Here is a 22,548-nt window from a genome sequence, read left to right on the forward strand (position 1 = left end):
TAATTTATAAACCTTGTGGCCGATGTCCGATGCCCTCCAGGCCTCCGCCTCCTTTTTTTGTTCCTTCGTTACTTCTTCTTTATGGCACCCGCACACACTCGCGCACTCGTGTAAACACGGCTAATTACAATCGCACTAATCACCTCGGTACGACGATCGCGCGGCACTTTGCACGACACTTCCGACGTTGACCGTACGCGACACGTACTTTATTACATCCGGGCGATGGGGAATTAACGCCAATAACGAGAACTCTCGAGCACAAAGCCGCGATCCGCGTCACTCGACACTCGCGTCATTAAGTTAGCGGCGAGGTTAAGTTAGGCGAATCTCGAACGACGCAAGGGATTTCCGAAATCGCGCGCGGCCAACTTCACGCGACATTCGCCCGACGCTGTGACGTCACAGCATTCCTGCATTCGACGCTATCTCCGTGTTTACTATTTTGTTTTGTATCTCATATCTTATTATATGCATGTGCGAATGAATATAGATTTATGAATTGTATTCAAAGATGAATATAAATGCGGATTACATCGTTTGGAAAAATATGATAGTCATTTTAATGACTTTGCTCCGCTCGCACGACGAGTTTCGATCGGGTGATTTTTTCGAGATACGCGATTTAGTGAATCGTCGATACGTAAATAGAAAACTTTCGCTATGTGCATTGACGGATATCAGAATATAGGATTAATTCACGAAGTCGTACTTACTAGAATTAGATGCCTCGCCATCGCGAAGTTGATCCGTGCCGGCGACGTTCCGTTAATGACCGAGATGATCGAGGATGGATGTCGATAATTTCATACTAATACCGCGCGAATCAAGTGAAACACGTATTGAATTTAAAAATACCCTCTCAAAAAGGATTTCTAGTAATGAGACGAAAACTATTCTTGATACATTTAATCTTATCGTTATCTCGTGTAATATAAAACTAAAACCATTTTAAGATTAAATTAATAATTTCTATATTAATAATTTTTTTCTGCCTCGAATTAAATATGATTGACATTTTGTCTTGAATTATTAAGAATAATACATACAAATTTAAGTTTGTTTATTCTTGCGTATAGATATCATCGCCCGATATAATGTCTGATTTTAGCGCCAGTATTTGGTGTAAGATCGCTACTATTTATTGTAACACCAAGATCATTTTATTCTAGATTTAAGAATATTCCAATTAAGAAAAAAAATATTCCTAAAATATTCTGTTCTTTATAATAAATATGATTGGCCCTATTCTTTTTTTTATGCTAGTTTGAAGAGTAATAGCATTAGATCCAGAAATCTTTTCTGTGGATGTATGCAGTCAGATTTCTATATCGTTTGCATGATACATTTTGAACATGTAATTTCTGCGAATACACGAAATATCATAATTATCAAAATATTGTAACTTTCTATTCCTCATTAATTAATTCGAATTATTCGAAATATGCGTTCTATCCCGTTTTTTTGTTTAAAAAAAATCATAGTTATTAGATCTAGTTTCAAAATTGACGAAAGATTTGAAATGGATTCATTAAAAGACAGTTGGGACAAAGCAATAATTTTTTTCATTTTTTGTGTTTTCTTTCATCGCGTCGATTTCTATGTAAATTAGTTAATTTATTTTAATTAACAGTCGTCGCTTCGATACAGTTACGTCACGAGATGTTAATCACACGAGTTTAACCACCGTGTTCTTTTAATCGCCAAAGGTCCACAGATAATTATCCTGCCTTTCCAATACCTGTCCCGATTGGGTTTCGAGAAGCAAGATTACGATACACGAAGCGATTGTTTTAAAAGACTAATAAAAATTATTTCGTGAATCTTAATTCGATAAAAATATGCATATATCTACGGTGCATTATATGACAAATTTACATAAATGCATGCACTTTTATACAGCAAAAAATCACCTACTAGATAGAAATCTATATTAACTATATATAATAATAATTTTCTATTTCTATCGAAACGCAAAAATCATTTCTTGATATTCGAAGAATTTCCGTCCGATCGAATACTTTTTTATCGAATATTTTATCGCATTATCTTGTATTTCACTTCAACGAACGTAGATAAACATTTCTTCCGAGGGAATCCAGGGATAATATCGATCGTGCGTCTTTATTTTGCCACGACGGCAAGTAAAACGTGTTTTTCGAAGGGTACAACATTTTAAGTCGTATTAAATTCTCTCTCTAAAAAAAAAAAAAAAAATTACAATATGAATGTATCGCAAGGATCGCGGTACGAAATGAGCCTAAATCGCGTCCTTTATGCCGCGCTGTAAAAGACGGCCGTGCGCGAAGTGCGGACTCGTGTTATAGCCGCTTTTGGGGGGGTCGCCGGCATAATTTATAGCCGCCCAAAACCTCGAAGTCTCTTTTCTCGAAGGCTTCCCGGATGGTGACATAGATCCTTGTTAGTCCGCGAGCAATAACTGCATCTCCCCGTAACGCGCCGGGCGACCGGTGCGGTTCTTGAAACGTGAAATACTGACTCGACGGTAAAAGACGGACGCGGACCCGTAATTGCCGACACGGTCGAGCGTTTATATCGCCTTGCATACCGCCGGCTCTTCGTGGACTTTCGTTGAGGATTAGTAAGAGTAAAACGTAATGCTCGGAGACATCGATTAACGGTAACGGTAAACGACTTATCGCGCTCGTATTCCTGGCGCATAGCAGGCACAGTTTCCAGAGCCAGCTGCCTCTGCCCCAGCCTCTGGGCTTACCAGCGCGGATTTAACTGCGAGCTAACATCGACTTTGAGCGCGGAAAGCGTCTAATTAATTATTCCGATTAACTGCCGCGATTCATTAAAATCGAAACGCGGAAGGACTCGCGCCCGCGTTTGTTGGGCGCGAGGCGATGAAGTGACGTAACTCCAGTTGCCAGATCTGTAATGCAGCTACGCGATATGCGTTTAAAGTCAGTCTTAAAGCCAGTGTCATAATCGTTTTGCACCTGTCAGTGTAATCTACTTCCTATCGAGCTATTAGATCCATAATATGTCAATATTATATGCACGGTTTATTTATTATAACATATAAGATACAAAATTTTTATTATTACACAGACATGCACATCGTAACTATTTCGATTAATATTTATTCTTCGGGCTTATCGACATTCATACATATACACTTATCACGTATGTTCTCGCTGAAATTATTATTTTGATATAATTTATAAGAAAAATATAATGCGTACGGAATGACCTTAATATATTTTGCATTCCACTCGGTCTAACGTGTATTGCAATAGTAGATATATATGTGTGTGTGTGTGTGTGTGTGTGTGTGTGTGTGTGTGTGTGTGTGTGTGTGTGTGTGTGTGTGTGTGTGTGTGTGTGTGTGTGTGTGTGTGTGTGTGCATTAATAGTGACAAGCCATTCCATAATTAAAGTTTCTCGCCAACTGTAATTCGATAGAGATGTGGATAAGGCGCCATGTCACGTCGCGTCGCGCATCGCGGTATTAACAGTATATTAACCCTTTACCCTCCAAGTGCCAACTGTTGGGTTGGGTTTAAAGATTTATGCGTTCCACTCGAAATGTCAACTGGATTGGCAACATTGCATATGAATATATTACAAGCTATTAGAAAGTAATCGTAAATAGGTGCAAAAATATATTTAATTATTTATGTTAATAACTCAATCAATTTATATCAAATAAGATCAGTCACTTTTACATGCAGAAATCCAACAAAAATTCGATAAAACAAGATAAGAAAATTGTAAATGCAAGCTCATTGATAAATTTTGTGTGTTAAATAGTTGTAAACGATTATTTATTAAAGATCGGAGAATTATAATTGCAAGTATAATTTATCAATTTTTCGATCGAGATAGGATGAAAAAGTTTTAAGTCGATTTTACTCCACAATTTTGAAGTTCACATTTAATAATCTCATGACTCGCGATTATACACGTTTTAATGCTGAGAGCATGCTGAGTTGGCGATCAAGCTGCTTAGACATGGGTCGAGGTTAAAAAATTAAGTCCTCTATTATATTACAAATAGTGTGTCATCCTCGATCCTCGCCTACTCCCGCAGGCCACATAAATTCTCGTACGATCTAAACGCGTTACGCGCATAATCATCCTACTTTCTTTATGGCGGCCGTCAATCGATTAAATGAATATTAAGCGCAATATTACGCTCACGGTTAAGCTAAATTCGCGTTTTATTTACCCGAGGCTGCTTTATTCCTCGCGTCTCTCACACTTTCAGATATGTCAGGCGCGTTCGGCTCACGTTGAAAAGAAAATGATATTTTCGCGAAGCGACGTTTAACGTCTCGTTATTCGGTAACCGCGATGCCAATATCGATCTCGGGGCCAGGGATGAGAGATTAATGGAAAAAACGATTTCGACCGGTTCCCATTATATGTATATCACTCTGAATCGCTTAGACGGCACACCCTTGAAAAATTCGTTCTGTATAAGTAGCGGGGTAACGAGCCTATATCGAATGCGCCGTAGTGCTCCGCACCCTGCCCACATAATAATAAGAATAAGATTTCATTCACGATAGCGCCCAGCTTTCGCTACCAGGACCGTAATCACACTTGGACACATTGATGCATGGACCGGTCCCCCTGCCACGTTCGGCATTAATGACAGGTTTACGTTGACGAGGCCGCCTTTGCCCGCTCATTGAAATTTCGATCGATTACCTTACCTTACCTACCCTCCGCGCGAGTCTCTCCCCTGCTAGTCTCGTCCTCGTGCAAAAACGGCCGCATGTATGTCAAGAATTTCCGGGAGGATTACGGACAATCGGCGAGATTTCGATATACGGCCGGTGTGCCGGTTGTTCCATTTAGTTAACCCGTTCCCGACCAATAATTGCCGCCAAGAAATATTCTTAGTTTCATCAGCCGTCGTACATTGAAATTACGTTTTTTTTACGAAACGCGCAATTTTTCCAACGTTTATCCGTGAGAGCGCACAGATCTGTATTAATATCACGAGATTAGAATGTTCACCGCGCCCCGAAGAGAATATGATGTTTCCTTTAGCAATCGTCTCCGCGTGATTACTGTAGTTATATGTAATATCTATGATTGAATACATTCGAAAAGGGTTCAGTCACTAATCACGAGCCGTACGGTATACCCGTCCACGGGAGCAGGAGGATGGGAAATGAACTAAAAGTACATTGGCCGTGTCATTAGAGAGCGTTGGGTTCGTGTCGAGCCGATAGAAGAGGGATTAATCATCCGATCGCTCCGTCCTGCTCGCACCCCACCTCCTCGAATCGTTCGCCGATTCTCTCAATCGCGACGTATGCTTTGGCATTGATGACTATCATCGAGACTAAAACGTTTCTCTAGGGCATAGCGGCAGTTCGCTATAGTCATTTAGGTCCATTGAGCCGCGATCGATCTACGGAAATTACTCCGCGGTTAATAATGCCATCATTAACCAATATCTTATGCTTATATATTTTTCTCGGTTAAAATGGCGGATTGTTCGATCGATCGAGAGCTCGAGAATCAACATTTCACGTCGCGCGACCGAATTTATCACGCCCTGTCTCGCAAAGGAATTCGGAGCAACTATTTCAATAAAGTTCCGATATTCGGCGGATTCAATTTTATTTATGAATTTAATTTTCGCTATCGCTAAAGCCGGGATTCTCTCTCTCTCTGGATATTCCTTTTCGGAACTAATCCACTGGATTTTCTTCCGTATCGATAAGATCAAAGTATAAATATTTTGCCGCATGCGGAATCGATCGCGTGCGTCAAGATATTTACTCCTGCCAAGAGGCGATTTAGCCTTAGCGAGTATAAATGTTTCTTGCTGTCCCGAAAGAAAATGTGAGTATCGGCCACTTGTTCCACTCCTCTGCCACCTTATTCCGGCTCGTCTGCGCTTAATGCAGATAGGAGTGAGGAAACCGCGTGTAAACTGGCCTTTATCTGAATGGGACACGGCTATTGCTCCGCGCCACGGCGCGCCGTGCGTCCGAGAGAGTTACCGCTAATCTGTACTTACGCTCGACTGGTGTTGCCTCTGTGCTTACACGAGCGGATCAGCCTACAAACGGGTATCGGCCGATCGAAAATTCAAACAATTACGATTGGCTCATTAACCGACCCGAGCCAGCGCTTCCCTGTCCGGCCAGTTTCTGTGAACTTCGTACGATTTCGTACGTGTTGCGTGTTCTCCAATTATAAAAGAGAAAAAGGATACTTTGCGAGATCACAGGTCCTCGCACGTTGCGTGTTTAGGAGTATGAGGGGGGGTGCGCAGGGAGAGAGGGGGGAGAGGGGGAGGAAGAAAAGCTTCGTGTGTTGAAAGCGTCGCGTTTGTACGAAAGCGCGTTACGAAACGCGTTGCAAAAAAGGAGCACGAGAGAATTAAACTTGTTTAACACGTTCACACATGCCGCAGCGGCCATCGGTGACCTGAACTTTCCGTTTGTGCCATGCGAGACACCGTTGATGACCACCAACAGGACCTAACTAAAATGCAATTCTTTACTTGTAAAATTTAATTGTAACGAATCACGATTGTATGAAACGACGCGGAAAGAGCGCGAAATCGTATCGCCCAAAACAATTAAGAGATTATATTTAAGGTTTTAGATTCTAAGCTTTAAAAATAGTGTTTAAATCCGCTAAATCCGAATTTTATGTCATTGCTTTTACAGAGAAATCAAACGTCGAGCGATATTGATTTTTTTAGGTGTGACATATTTTGTTGTTGTTCCGATAAGGTAATAGTTCCTATCTGACACTAGTTAAAGGAATTTCTGTTGGTATGCCATCTACGCCACGACGCGGTAATCGACGCGGTAATCGAGGGTACTGAACGTTGCCAGAAGATTAACAGCTACTGAAAGTTTTCATGATTCTCCTTTTTGATGAAAGTTCAAACTCCGGTGCCGTCCGAGTCTCGTTTTCGGTAATGTTACGGATCGCCCGCGATACGGATCGCCCGCGTACTCCGGTTTCGCTAAATTTCGATACAAACACGCACGTATTTCACTCGACGATCTCTTCTTACAGTTTCTACGTGCTGTATGATGATTTACGAGGATAATTGTTCGCGTTATATTCATAATAATTGCAGCACCTCGGCGCGAGTTGCGCGAGTAGTGAGGTATCAAACTACAAGTCTCGTCGAGATAATCCTTTAGGCGCATAGACGCGATGTTGCAATTGATAAAATTGCCGGGCAATTTTCGAATCCCATTCTACGTCTTATTGCTCTCTCTCTCTCCCTCTCTCTCTCTCTCTCTCTCTCTCTCTCTCTCTCCCCCCCTCACTTAACTTGGATAACGCTACCGGCGTACGTGACCGCGCACGTTCGTTCAAAGACGGATTAACGACGAATTATCGTACAATCTTCATTGACGGTCACGCGTGTAATCGCCCTCACTTGGTTTCTCAATTTCTTCTTCGTCATCCGCGTTCCCCGTTCTTCTCCAGGCTCCGTTCTCCACCACGCGGACGTTGTCGCATCCACGACAACGTCCGCGTTGCGTCTCGTGCCGCATTCTCGTTTCTCGCCACGCCGTACAGCTTAGGTTTCTACGGTCCCCGGACGGGACGGAGAAAACGGTGCCTCATACGTCCGCGTTTCCGAAATCGTTCTCGCGTTTTCCTACATCCTAATCCGATTCCACGGCGCTCTCTTTCGAAACAGTCCAACATCCATTTCTGCTCTATTTTCAATGTAGATTAACCTTTCTCGGTTTAAATTTATTCTTTTTCTAATTTCGTCGAATTGTAGAAAGAAAAGCAAGTTAAACCGAGATTAATCCATTACCAGAGATTAGTAGAAATTGGCACGATCTTACCAAATCTCTTGAATTATTTAATAAGTATATTATAAATTAACGACGACTTGTCATTTAATCTTCAGTAATAGTCCCCTTTGTTTGCTTTCTCAATTTCTTCGACATCGTTCTATTTCTCAGGACATATTTTAGACAAATATATATATATATATATATATATATATATATATATATATATATATTAATGTATAGATAATATATAATTAAATAAATACATAATATTACTGGCGTTTTCTACCATCTTCTAATTTCTTCCGTGATTATTATTAGAATGCTGAAAAGGGAAAGAGAAACGGCGCAGCGACGGTGTAACGACATATTATAACGTCCGTGAAGGAAATGGCCACGTGAAAAGTCAAACGAGTCACGCGACATGCCGTTCTTAACTATGGTACATGGTATATCGGGCTGTAACTATCGTAATAGCGAAAACAATTCCTTTCCCCTCACGCGGTGGGATAACGGTAGCGAAGCGGGAGCTGAAAGTAACGTGGAAGCTCCTTACCACCCTTCCTCCTTCCCCCCCGGATGTATGTCCCGGGCACATCTCGCGATATCGGACATCCCCCCGTTTGTCGTCCTTTAACGATCCGAAACGCGGTCCCGATCCGTCGCGTTTTCGCGCGCGTCTCCGCGGCCGATTTTCCCCGCATTTTCACTCAGGTAACCTTGAGTAAGACGATAAGAGAGATGTGCACGCGGGAAGAAGGTCGAGTGACGGCGGCGATAATAGTTAGCGGTGGACGAAGACGCGGCGGACGGCACGGCGGGAAGAAGAGACGGCGGACAGAGAGAGGAGGGAAAGAAAAACAGGAGTAGAGAGAAAGAACGAGAGGGAGAGACCGGTGATGGCTCCGATGATGACGGTCAGTGGTTGTGTATACCGGTTAAGCCGTTCAGTACCAGCCCGGCGTCCGTCACGGGTAAACCTCAACCGTTCGGTTTCGACCCGCTATTCTACTCTAGCATCGGGCGCGCGCGCGATCGAATTTCCTGTCTCTGTTGTTCGCTTGTGCTCGTCGATTCGCTGTCACGCGCCTCTCATTTCCTCCGACGAAACTCGCATCTCTAAATGGTAGACCCCTCGTACCCGACGTTGCCCGAAGAGTCGAAAATGGAACTGTTTAATTATCTATATTTATTTAACGAGTGAGCCAAGTAATTTGGAGGAAGGCTGTTGTGATGCACGTAATAATGCACGTAAGCGAGACTGAACGGTGAACGGTGATTTCCTGATGAAGCGACGGCCGTTCACATCGGGATATTGTAGAGAAGTTCAGTGTCATCGCGGAATTTCTCTTTTTTTTTTTTTTTTTTTTTTTTTTCAATAAACCAATTGACTCGTTCCCATAATTTAATCACGGTCAATGTCGAATCGATGCGAGGCAACGCTGATGACCTCGCACCTCGAACTCCGTTTAATCGACCTGTCCGGTCCTGAAACAGACAAATCCCGCTGCAGACGTCGTCGAACCGTCGCTTGAGAGAATTCGCACATTTTCATCCTCGACGATTAAAATTCTCAGGAGCGCCCGATCATTCTGCCAGGATGAAGAACTGACTTTCGGCAAATCGATTCTGGTTCTAGCACGACGCCGAGGAATTCTTTCACGCTGGTCCACGTCGTGAATCATAGTGAATCACGATGGTGGTTGCCCCGCGCGATCATGCCGTCGGAAACTCGTGGTTGTCGTTGTGCAGGGCACGAGATGAGTCACGAGGATACCTTGATTCGAAGTGAGCGCGGATGAAGTGATTACGAGGACTCGTGGACTTCCAAATTACGGACCAGTCCGGTCCGAGAGCGATCCAGGTATCGCCAAGATTTAGAAAATTTAGCTCGACAACATTTAGCTGCCTAACAGACAGTTTTCCATTATGCTATAATTAATTTTATTACATATACCATGTATATATGTACGTATATATACGTACAATTGTTCTCCACTAAACAAACCAAGCTTTCTTTCAGCTTAATATTATATGTATATTTTTATATTATATATTTTTTTAATACTATTCGTTTCGCAAAACAATCGTGTCGCTATTTTATAAAAATAGTTACGATTGTTGCAACGGTACCAAGGTACTTCATTGACATCATATTAAATTTCCGAGGTTATGCGTAGTCGCCAAGAAAGATGAGAATATAAACCAGATAATTTTTCAAATATTTATTCACCGTATTAACGTCCGACAATTTTTGATTCCGATTTTCAATCAAGTTCCCGCAAAGCTGCTCGAAGCTCGCCGTATTATTTTGCGTTCATATAAAGTCTGCCGCGGAATGTCCGTTGCGTTACGGGCAGCCGACTTCGATCGAGAGGCGTTAAAGCGTAAACGGCTGCTGTGATCTCTATGTACAGTTGCTATGATCTATCTAGTGGTTATTCGAATACCGTCACGATGTCAAACGTGACTTCGGCCGGGACGGTAGCCGCGATATTCTCCTCGGCTATCTCCGAGACCGCCGCGTGTTGGGTACGTCGTCCCCGACGCAGTGTCGATGGCGCGCGATTTCCAGTTATCCATTACCGTTGTCACACTTCCGGAATACTTGCTCAGCGTCCTCCGTCGCGTCCGTCGTTCGTCGCCTGAGTTACGACCGTCGCGACGGCGGCGAGTTTCTCCTTTTAGCGCAAACAGAGCTTATTTACAGATTACACTTGCTTACCGAAAGTCTCCTTATCGTCGTCGTCGTCGTCGTCGTCGTCGTCGTCGTCATCAAAGAGACCTTAATGAGCGATCGCTTAAGAGTGACTGTACGGTGGTTTAGTTTAAATACCTCGACCCTCCTTCTACGGAAGAGGATACTTTCCAGAATGATCGGAGCTCGGTCCAAATTAATTCCCCAGCCCAATCTCGCGGTAAATTCCGCGATAACGTTAATGCGATCCGAGGCTCTCTCGGTATCGGGCTCCCTCAGAAGATCCCGCTTTTTCGCGCAAAGTCGGATCGAATCGCAGCCGGATCGAATCCAATCGGCATCGTCAGGACTTGGACCGGTATATACCGGCGATAGAGAGTGGCGCGGCGTGGAGCGGTGTGGCGCGGTGCGGCGCGACCGTTCGTCTCCTCCTCGTGCGCTTTTATCAAACTGGCGGCGCTCCCCGTTCCATGTTTCTCGCTCGGCTTCCTCCGTGCAACGGGATGCTTAGGCCTTGGATTATGGAAGCTTATCCCGTCCGGATCGCGCGTCCCACCCACGTTCCACGTGGCGCACACATCGACGACAGGTCGCGGAGACGACGGCTCGTCTCTCTCCCCTCGGCGTGAAATAAACGCCGCATTAATGCGTGTACCGCAATGTCATAGCCGCTCGTTCGTACGTCATACCTCACGCGTCGTTAGCGCTAGGCATTCGGTTGATGATCGCCGGAACGTGCGTTCGCCGCCGCGCCGGTTTGTCGGCCGCGCGCTCAAGCCTGTTGCCTCGCCGCGCGAAGCGGCACGAAGAGACGCGGCACGTATGTATGCATGCACGTATGTACGTATGTATATACGTACGTACGTTTCTCGTCGTTCCGATTTGCTCCAATTCGCGCACCATCATTTGCGCTCCTCGACACATCGGTACATCGGCGCGCGTTACGTTGCCACGCGACGTGCGCAGAGGTGGCCGAAGGCTGCGCGACTAATCGAGGCGCGGGTAATCGATGTAGGTAATTGCACACTAACGAAAAGCTCGTCCCGTCCTCGAAGCTTGTAAAACCTTTTCCCATAGCAACAACCGGAACAAGGACCGAATATCCTTGCGGCACGGAGCGCCGGCAAAGCGCGCAACAGTGCGCCGGCAAAGCGCGCAACAGTGCGTTCTGCTACTCCCCCTAATCATCGTCCATTTCCTGCGAGAACTGTTACGCCCGCTCATTAAACTTGCCATCGCCGCTTGAAAACGTACCAGGAAAGACATAAATTAAATTACACGAGGATTAAAGCGCCGTGTGGAAGAACCCGATGCACGTGGAAAGGCGTACGCGCCCGTTGAGAAGCCGGCTAGATGTTTTCCTGAATCAGTGCGCGCTGCTCGTTGCCACGATTTTATTTCGTCGCGTTGATGACCATTCACCCGCGACGATTGAAATAAAATAACTCTGTGCCAGGAGTGTGATGTATATCGCACTCCTGGCACAGAAGGCTGCCACGGTATCAAGAGCGAATGGATATCGCTCTTTAAGAGAAAATTATACAAGATCCTTATAAATTTGTAGTAATAAGAAATACAATTTTCTAAGCTATGGAAAATTAATTCATAATTTAAATTAAATATATTTTGTAAAAACCATCCGTTGCAATCATCAATTTCGCAAAATTTTAATTTACACAGTTGAGGAAGTGGAAATTTTAAAAAATTTTGATTTACTCATTTCTTATGCTTCTTCGAATATCAATATTTAAAATGAACAAAATTTTTATCAGATTTTTTTTAATTTTTATTAAATTAACGTTCTTGATTAATGCAAGACAAATTACTAATTACTAATTGGAAACTGCCAACGCAATTGCCCTACAAAACCGGCTTTCTTTCCGGTCTTCCTCCAACGCTACAGAGTCTTCCTTAGACACGCATTTTTAACGCGAGATATACGGTCGAATGGAACGCGAATAGGTCGCATGGTCGCTTGTTACGAACATGAAAATCTCGAGATCCATTTGCTGTCGGATGAGAACGATTAAGCAGAAATGAAAGAAGACGAGTAAGACGAACTATGATGACCGCTATGATGATCGTTACGGAATATTTCTTTGGGAGGTGACGTGCGTTGGGAACGCGGCCTATGCGCGCTGGAATGTTTTTCTCATGGAAGCACGCAGATGCGAAATAATCCTAAACAATGAACACGTTCTTGCCTTTTACCCCGGGACTTACCTCTCGCTGTTTTATCGCACTCGACCTCGTTCGCCGTGCATATTACGTGCCATTACGTCGCGATTTATCGAGTTGCTCCCGTCGTATCGGTTGATTGTTATTTAATATTATTATTTATTGAACATTAGTCCGCACTTACCGATCATTGCGCTTGTCGTATCTGTAATGCGATCGCGTCACGATCTAATCACTGTGATTTCTTCGTTATCCATATATCCAATCTGCGCTAACGGAAAACACGACGATCGCGAGCGAGTCTCCTGTAACGCGTTATCAGACGCGCGATGTGCAAGAAGTTTTCAATTAAGATCGCCCATTTCGCGATGTATCGTGACGTTTGCGTGTATAAAAAACGCGTAAGGATCATAAAGAGTTACGTTCGGCTTATAGGGTATACGGTGTCTCTTTCAAATAGTCGTGTACACATCTCACGCGTCACATGGCACGTGCCTGGGAACTGGGAAGTCAATGGAGGAGAGATCCTTGGGACATTACGAAATCCCGTCACGAGCGTGAATGCTAATGGACCCACACACTTGACTGATTTCGCCTTTAAATCCGATCTTGGTAAATATACGACTCGGGATCCTGTATAAAAATCGAGTGATTAAGTGGAGTTGGAGTTGCGGTCCGCGTCTCACATTTCTAAATAGTTTAACTAAACAACGCGAAGACGCGGCTGTGCAAATCGTCCGTTGTTTATTCATTTTTTCGTTTATCATTAACGGCGTATTGATGACAGATTGAGAAATGTTTTTACGAGCGGAATAATTTTATCTATATATTATGATCAGGTGGATCTGGGCACAAAAATTTCTCGCGAATTAGAAATCCGATCATTATGCGATAAATATTAATTCACGAATCGCACGTGTCTTTCGGAGGCGCTTTAAATATCCGTTTGATTAACGGCGGCGGAATAATTTTATTATCGCGCGGATCTATCTAGACGTAAAAATTCCTCGCGAATTAGAAATCCGATTATTATGCGATAAATATTAATTCACGCACGTGTCTTTCGGAGGCACCTTAAATATTTGTTTCATCAACAAGTGTCGTATTGATAACGGATCGAGAAACGTATTTACAAGCGGAATAATTCTACCATCGCGCGGATTTATCCAGGTCCAAAAAATTCTTCGCGAATCTTAGAAATCTGATCTATTATATGATAAATATTAATTCGTCGTCGACACGTGTCCTTCGAAAAGGCCTTAAATACGCGAGTTCAGGCGAACGTCAATGGCGGAACGTAAATCCTCTATCGACGGCGCAGCTCTCCCGTACGACTCCGGAGCCGTCATGGCGAGGAAGATCGATAAACGCGATTTGAAATCCGCGATCACTGGGTCATCCGGCGCTTCTTCTTGCTCGTCCTTGGTACATGTTCTGCCTCAAGTGGCAGCGACCGCAGCTACCGGTGTAGTGAGAGAAGTCGCGGCCAGAGCCAGCGACAGTTCTATATTCTGCTTCTTGACCTTGTCCCAGAGCGGCCTCCGGCGCGGGCATTGTCTCGAGCATGTGGAGTAGACCCGATTTTGTAACAACAAAATGTTTGCATAAAGAGCCGGATGTTTAGTCTACATGCACGCTTAGGTCTCTTATTTAAACGACTGCTTGGAAAGAAATTAAAAATTTCACGCTTTAAATTAAGCGTCCGCCTCGTATTTGAGTTTTCGATTGATAATTTGATAAAATAATTTGATTCGGGAATTTTTGGCCATTTGTTTTGATCGGAAAGAAGTTGGACAAAATTTTTTGTTTTTTTATAAATCACCTATATGTATGCAGAAGTTTAGGATACGAACGTAAGTTCTTTCTTCGTAGGGAAAGGAATATCCATTTGTCAGAATATATCCAACTTGCGCATTTATTTTCTCTGGATATTGAGAAAGTTACTCGAGACGCGCATCCGTCTATATGGGATCTTGTATATCTGCAAAAGTTACGCAAGTTGCGATACGTCATATACAGTCATATTCAAAATATAACTTCTACATTTATCAGTTCCGAGGAAGATTTGAGTTTTATACAAGCGGAAGCAATCGTCTGAAAAATATCTAAAAAAAAAAAAAAAAAAAACTGCTCAAACGACAAAATTATATGACAAAATCACGATAGATATTTGAATAATTATGCGAAAGGGAATAGATGTAATTTGACTTTTCGAACGCCTTTTGTACGTATGTTGGAATGCGAGGAATATCCGGAACACGTAGCATCGGTGGAGGATAATTTCAGTGATGACGACGAGACAATTCCAAGATGATGGTATCCTCGATCGAGCACTCGAAAGCGAGCGATGCTGCATCGATGACCTGGAATGTTGGGCCAGAATTCGGTGACAAGTCGGTCCAGGATATCTTTTTTGTTCCCCGGGCGATACATCTCAGCGTTCGATGCACCTGTCGCGTGGTCGAGATACCATCATCGGATCGCTGCCAGCAAAATACGATAGGCTAGAAATGAGAAATTCTTTGTGCGATTCTCGGATCGCCTTAGTCGTTTACAGGATATACGTGCCGGTAGTTATATTGTACATTTTCCAAATTTAAACAATTGTAATGTGAAGCGATAAATTTTTAACTAAACAAAACAACGAGAAAGTTTATGTAATTATAAAAACGGAGTTAAAAGTAGGAAAATAATTTTTCATTATCAAAATTGAACAATGTAAGATGAGAATGGAATAAATCTAAAAACTCAGATCTATAACTTAAATTTATCTCTTTACAATAAATCTATATTAAAATCGTATCTAAGATGAAATAAAAATTTACTGAATATAGATCTTCATTCTTTTCTTGAATATTTTAATTATAGTATATTAGATAAGACACAAATCACAGATGGAAAGTAAAACTTTAAAAATCTTTGATCAGATATATTATGCGAATATGCAAATTTTACTTCGTCTCATCATTATTATCTTTCTCATTATCTCTACAGAATGATGTCATTGAAAGCAAGTCTGTGCTGCGGATAGAACGCGTATTTAATATTCCAAGAATTTCTCTTATAAGTAATAAAGTTATACAAACTAAAGCGACTTGGAGAAGATACGTAAGAAATTACGACAGTTAATTATACATCCGATTTACTTATCCGTAGTTTCACTGACTGAGAAAAAGCGCGCGCCGATTCGCGCGCACGTTGCTGGATCGGACGCGTCTCTCTGAAGGGGTTAATACGAAAAGCGTGCAACGGGAAAGTGAACTAGAAAGGAGCACGCGGCAGACAATAGACAATGGGCGCGATGAAAGAGTGAGCCCCATAGGTGCTCGCATGCCCCGCTGACAAGCTCTTTAATATATAGAATTACAAAATTTATACCGCCTGTCTGCCACAATCGACGTAGTAGAGCGCGGCCGCTAACAGCACCGTGCGCACGGCTCGCGTGACTCCCCGAGATTTACACGTCCTCGCATCCGGGGGAGAGAGAAGCGGCCTGCTCTCTAAATTGAACACGTGACGATAACTAGCCGCGCTTCGGGGACCGAGATAGGTCGGCCACCGAATTAACGAGTGACGTTTCTTGTTTTCAGGGATCAGGATGCGGTGGATCGGTTACGTGGCCACGATTCTCTGGTGGTCGGGCATCGCCAGGTCTCTCAGCACGCTGAATCGAGGTCACAGTCAGTAATAATTCCCCCTTTGGTGATTTAAACGCGCCGCGTCTCGGTATCCGCCGCGGCGGACACTCTTTGTAGTACGATCCTTTTCGGCCGCGGACACCCACCGGTCTCCCTCTCCCCCTCTCCCACCCCCTTCCCCCCCTCGACGCGCGGCGTCTCTTCCGTATGCACTTTCGAGAGTGACCGAATGCAGCAGCTGCCGCCTCTCCTCCTCTTTTCCTCTCTTCCCCTCCCCCCTTTTTCTCGAGGTCTCTCTCCCGCATCTGGTACTCCCTTCGCGCGCGGCATCCTTCTCCCGCACGAGGGGTTCTTAAATGTGTAACGCTTAATTGGAAGGAGAACTCGGTCAAGGTGCAGTCGGTCGTACATGAGCGTGAGAAAAGAAAAGCGAAAGAAGGCGCTACTTTCTTTTTGTTTCGACGAATCTCCCGAAGGGAGATTCTTCCTTGCCTATTATTTTTTTTTTTTTTTTCTTCACGCTCTCGGGTAATTGCGGCCCGCGCAGTCAGCTGTGAGCCTCGTCGGCGAAAACGCGAGACCGAGTCCGTGAGGGAGGCAGGCACATTGCACGGCAATCCCGCGAAGAATAATCATTAACAAATTGGAAATACATGTTAACGTATATTATTCTTTTCCTCAACATGTGATGTTAACATTAATTTTCATAACGGCGCTCGCGTCTGATTATCGGGAGCAAGAACAATCGGGCTGACACTTGAATTAAAGCTCGCGGCACGAAGACGATTCATAAAATAAAATTTCCCTTCTTGATCCGACTTGTTTCCTGTTTATAACGTAACGCAGTCGCGATGCGAGGCTGCGACACGATCGTGTTTCTAACGGAGAAAGCGACTGCGTGAAGCTCCTACATCGCCGCGGTCGTAATTTACGTTACCCGAGTCTTACCGTGACTCGGTTAATGACTCGGGCCCAGGTCTACGTACTCCTTCCAGTAATTAAGTTTCATTTTTTTTTTTTTTTTACACGATCTCTCACACGTGTGCTTCGACAAGTGGTACACTTTCACCGAACTTGACGGCGAGGTAGGCCTCGTGTGTAACATGTAAGACAGTTTAATTGTCATGCACCGATATGACCTATCTGTGTTGTACCTTGTTGTGACACGGTGTCACGCGACGTCATTCTCTGGCATTGCCCGTCAGCCTTGATGCGTGTAATTTCGTTGCCGCGTCTCGCTCGATTTTTCAGGGGTGTAGGGGAGTAGGGGGTGCTGCGCATAGAAACATCGAATCCCGCGCGAAATTACAAGCTATTAAATTTGTTGGGACGGCATTGATCGACGTTGGCGCGCTTTCATCGCGCACTTAACATTACACGCGCTGTCCGACTTCGCACTCTGACGCGAGAAATGTATGTAATGAAGACGTGAGATTAAAGTCAGTTACGTTTAACGGAGGGCGCACGTAAAGAAAGTAAATGAGATGTTTCCCCGTTTGTCGGTACGGAATTCCTTTAATAGCCGGGACGAAGCTCCAACGAGAGGTCCAGAATTCCGTCGTCGCTCGAGAGAAAACACCTGGATTAGCCGAGCTCTTTTCCATTTCACGCAGGTTACAAAATTACTCCGAAACCCTGTAAAGTGCCCGGTTCGGAGGGTAAGGAAGGCACGTGCATGTTCGTGTGGGAGTGCATCAAGTCCGAGGGGACGCACGTGGGTGTGTGCGTGGACACCTTCATGTTTGGCAGTTGTTGCATTCACAACACGACGGTGAACACGATAGGTGTGTCTCATCGTCCTCCTCCTCCTCCTCATCACCATCATCATCATCATCATCATCATCATCAGCAGCAGCAGCAGCAGCATCACGAGCACACGACGAGTGTGCTAAGACCGGATCTGCTTCTGGCGGAGCCAACGGGGAACGAGACCATCAGACTGACGTCGACTTCCCTGTCGGGCGTCTCCTCGACAGCGTCGAGCACCGCGAGGCCGAGTCTCCATCAGTCCTCGGGCTCTCACGATTATCCCGGCGGAGGCTCGACCAGGCCGATGAAACCGTACTCGCACGGGGTCGGGAGGCCTTTGCAGAAGAGGCCGCACGCCAAACCAACGTCCGAGCACGACGTCGACGGGCTGCAGACCCCCGCGGTGTCCTCCGCGTCTACGAACCCATGGGCGGAAGGCAGGCCGCAAGAAACGAAGAGACCGGGTCATCACGCGGGTCAATCCCATCACCACAAGACCAGGCCGGACGAGGGAACGCCGAGTGAGAAACCGTCGTCCGTTCAGAGCCAACCGGGCTTCAAGGACAAGGTGGAGACACACAACACGTTAATAGTACGCTTGCCAGGGAAGGAGCACGCCGACGATGAGGTCGTTGGTTCGAGCAAGCCGAATAAACAGGGCAAACCGGGTAAACCGGGCAATCAAAGGCCCTTTGAATCGAGACCGGGGGACGACGGGAAGACCGAAGACGCCGATCTCAGCGTGCAGGAGACGATAAATCGGCCGAACGTCAATTCCGTCATTGAAAGCGTAAGGAAGAAAATTTTTATTTATTATTATAACTCGCAGATGATCCGTCAATCCGTTCTCTCTCCCTCTCCTTGTGATTATGACTCGTGATTCAGCGAGATGGATTTCTTAATACTTGTGTAATACTTTTCTCACATCGCCGAGAATTCACTCTTGGATAGGTCAAATGCTTAATTTTAAATTGATTTAAACGTAAAACGATTCTCAGATAATTATAATGAAATCACATAGAGATAGAAATAACTCAAATCCAATTTTCGTGCTAATTATCGTTTTCCATCTATTTCTTTATCATTCGTTATTTAATAAATTAGAAACTCTGAGAGAGAAATATATGAAAATTTAATTAAGGTATTTTTTTTAATATAAAATATCCATTTAAAGAAGTATTTATATTACATACAGCTAAGAGCCATTATTTTTCGCAAAATAAGCAATGTGTTTAACGAAGTATCGATTTTCCGTCAGGAAACGAGCAAAGAACCGCATCCGGGTTTGAATTTCGTGCATACCGAGCGACCGCACTGGGCAACCAAACCAGCACAATCGAAACCATCGTCGACGGATTTCTCCAAGCCGTATTTTTCAATCAAAACGACCACTTATCGACCGATAAGCAGTCAGGCTGATCATAGACCGAATTTTATCTCGAGACCCAACTGGGTGCTATCCACAAAAACATCGACGACAACGACTGCCAAGTCGACTCTTGCCAGGCAACCTTCCACCAGGTATGCAAGTCGTTTTTATGTCGTATTAATTTATATAATAATTTTATTAATACCACAGATATTATGTAAATATATGACTTTCCTCTCGGTAGTTTTTTTTTTTTTTTTTTTTAAATCGTGTGAAATACATGTCCTGCATTATGTATAGAACCCAACTTAAAATTTATCTTTCATTCTAGCACAGCCGGATCCGTGCCACAAACCTCTCACTGGCAAGTGACCACGGAACCGGCGTTCGTCACAAAACAAAAACCGTCATCGCTGTCCTCGTCGTCGTCGTCGTCGTCGTCGTCGTCGTCATTTTCATCCTTTTCAACATCGTTCTCCTCGCCCTCGTCATCCTCATCGCCGTCGTTATCCAAACCGATAACCGCGATTACCGTGTCGGAGACCGTTCGAATACCGTCTTCAGGTACGAGTTCCCATTTCTGGTCGAACAGCTGGACGCCTGGACCTAGGCCGTCCTTGAAACCGCATTGGACCGACAGTCCCAGTCTTCTTCAGAACGGCCCGGAAAGTTTTCCACCGCGACCGAGCCTCAAGCCGACCGAGTCTCAACAGGTGCGTCTTTAATTATCAACATTACTCGATCTTCTATGTCATCTTCAATAATTTTGGAGAAAACAATTGCGTCTTATTCAAGCATCATCGACTCATATTCCGATGTTGATGTTTCCTAGAGCACCGAATACCAGAAGCCCCTGGGCTCGGCGCACTACATAACGACGTCCCACTTGGAGACTTCGACCAGGCCGCGGCCAACGAAGAAAACCACAACGCTGGCGAGCACGACGTCATCCACGTTGACGTTTTCGAGCGTCACGATCGGTACGATCAGTCCGACAGTCGCTACGGCAACGATGACGACCACGAGCAGCACGATCAGCGCGAACAGCGCGAGTGCCACGAGCGTCACCACGACGCAAGGGTCGTCGACCACCGAGGTGGCGACGAGCGAGAAGGCGACGGGCTCGGTGATGACGGTAGCGGCCGCTGACGAGAGCAAGAACATGCAATGCGGCGTGCCGCCGTTATTTCCACGGCCGGAAACGAGGATCGTCGGCGGCAAGGACGCGTCCTTCGGCCGGTGGCCCTGGCAGGTATCCGTACGCAGGACATCCTTCTTCGGCTTCTCGAGCACTCACCGCTGCGGTGGCGCGGTGCTCAACGAGAATTGGATCGCCACCGCGGGCCATTGCGTTGACGAGTAAGCCAGTCGCGTTGCGTTTCTTCCGTCCTTCGCTCGTGATGCTCATCCGGTTAAAAATCTCATTCGTTTCAGCTTGCTGACGTCACAAATCCGGATACGAGTCGGCGAGTACGACTTCTCGTCCGTGCAGGAGCGGCTGCCCTACGTGGAGCGCGGCGTCGCCAAAAAGGTCGTGCATCCCAAGTACAACTTCTTCACGTACGAGTACGACCTCGCGCTGGTGCGGCTCGAGAGTTCCCTGACGTTCGCCGCGCACATCTCGCCCATCTGCCTGCCGGCCACGGACGATCTCCTGATCGGGGAGAACGCGACTGTCACCGGCTGGGGAAGGTTGAGCGAGGGTGGAACGTTGCCCTCGGTGTTGCAGGAAGTAATTATCGCTCGAAAGATTACATTTCTTCCACGTACTCGAACGTGTCCTTCCTTCTCCGACTTTCACCGTTTTCTCTCTCAAGGTCTCCGTGCCGATAGTCAGCAATGATAGGTGCAAATCGATGTTCTTGAGGGCCGGCAGACACGAGTTCATACCGGACATTTTCCTTTGCGCCGGTTACGAGACCGGCGGGCAGGATTCGTGTCAGGTGCGTGCGTGCGTGTCCGTAATCGAACTAGTTGTCGCTCACATGCGAAGTTTGTGTTACGAGAGATTTTTGCATTATGATTTTTGCATTAGGGCGACTCGGGAGGGCCCCTCCAGGTCCGCGGGAAGGACGGCAGATACTTCCTCGCTGGTATCATATCCTGGGGCATCGGCTGCGCGGAGGCCAACCTACCGGGCGTGTGCACGCGAATCTCCAAGTTCGTACCGTGGATTTTGAAGAACGTCACCTGATTTGCTCGCGACGAGAAACTTGCGCCAAGCGACGCGAAGAAGAACGACACGAAGAGACTCTCGAAATCGGACGAAACTCATCGTGCAAATGAACGATTCGCAGTATTGTCTCGTCACGATATATCAAAAAACATTATCCTAGGCTCTTTTCACGCGGATGAGAATACGCCTTTTATATCATTTTGCATTTATTTATTTGCATTTACACTGCCACTTACGGAGTGAACATTCTGGTTGCTATGTAATAAGAAGAAATATTCCGCACTGGAAAAGGTGGAATTAGATCATCGCCGAGAATATATATATTATAATGATGTATGTATGAAGTCTCATGCATTGTAGCAGCACACTGAACTGTATTTATACATAAAAGTAAGTAAGGAAATAATATATTTGCTAAATTAAGGTTATAGCTAAATAAACGAGAGAAGTCTGAGTTGTGTAATGAATGAAAAGATCATCAGGAATAGTTCGATAATTTTCAAGGATACTTTATATTTTCACTCTTGCCATTTCGTTTTGAAGTAAATAAATAAATACAGAATACACAAACATATGCCGAAAAAGAATTAAAACGGAATGATAAATTTGTAAATTACGTAAACATTGTCTATCTTAAAAAATTAATTTTCAAACCAACATCTAATTATAATTTAGAACGATTCAATTCAAGTTGGAAAAAGCCAGTAAGAAATGAATTATTGTGATTTCGATTCTCGCAACTTTCATTAATAAATGCATGATAAATATTTATTTTTATCTATTAGCGAAATGTATAAAAAAGTTTATCCTTTACTGTACGGCGTGAGATAACTCGGAATGTTCTTCCAAATGCTCAATCCCGCACATTTCAGGTTACACTCACTGCCTTTTTTTTTATCCTTTATATTTCTTTATTTACAAATAGGAATTTGTACAGAGCACAATATTAATTGCGTGTACTTGATAATAAT

General features: G+C 44.6%; 2 protein-coding genes across 7 annotated transcripts in view; one reads left to right on the forward strand and one right to left on the reverse strand.

The window, feature by feature from the left end:
* Window positions 1–3,335, reverse strand: part of LOC105432933 (uncharacterized) — a 61,854-nt gene extending 58,519 nt beyond the window's left edge. The window contains exon 1 of the mRNA XM_089082651.1: window positions 13–3,335. The gene's annotated coding sequence lies outside the window, so the exon portion shown is untranslated. The remainder of the gene's footprint in view (window positions 1–12) is intronic.
* Window positions 1–22,170, forward strand: part of LOC105432936 (uncharacterized) — a 34,057-nt gene extending 11,887 nt beyond the window's left edge. The window contains exons 1-10 of one of the 6 annotated variants that reach the window (XM_011647952.3): window positions 8,662–9,020; window positions 9,409–9,633; window positions 16,236–16,325; window positions 17,897–18,822; window positions 19,291–19,553; window positions 19,733–20,114; window positions 20,234–20,760; window positions 20,836–21,133; window positions 21,219–21,344; window positions 21,437–22,170. In XM_011647952.3, coding sequence (XP_011646254.2) covers window positions 16,244–16,325; window positions 17,897–18,822; window positions 19,291–19,553; window positions 19,733–20,114; window positions 20,234–20,760; window positions 20,836–21,133; window positions 21,219–21,344; window positions 21,437–21,595 — 2,763 coding nt within the window. In that variant the 5' untranslated portion in view covers window positions 8,662–9,020; window positions 9,409–9,633; window positions 16,236–16,243 and the 3' untranslated portion in view covers window positions 21,596–22,170. Of the gene's footprint in view, window positions 1–8,661; window positions 9,634–10,607; window positions 13,258–16,235; window positions 16,326–17,896; window positions 18,823–19,290; window positions 19,554–19,732; window positions 20,115–20,233; window positions 20,761–20,835; window positions 21,134–21,218; window positions 21,345–21,436 lie in introns of those variants that run through there. The other 5 variants (XM_011647954.3, XM_089082655.1, XM_089082656.1 and 2 more) reach the window with 5 other exon arrangements.
* Window positions 22,171–22,548: the final 378 nt, after the last annotated feature.

This window comes from Pogonomyrmex barbatus, unplaced genomic scaffold (genome assembly GCF_055798465.1).
Source record: "Pogonomyrmex barbatus isolate J1 unplaced genomic scaffold, ASM5579846v1 scaffold6, whole genome shotgun sequence".
Classification (NCBI taxonomy): Eukaryota; Metazoa; Arthropoda; class Insecta; order Hymenoptera; family Formicidae; genus Pogonomyrmex; species Pogonomyrmex barbatus.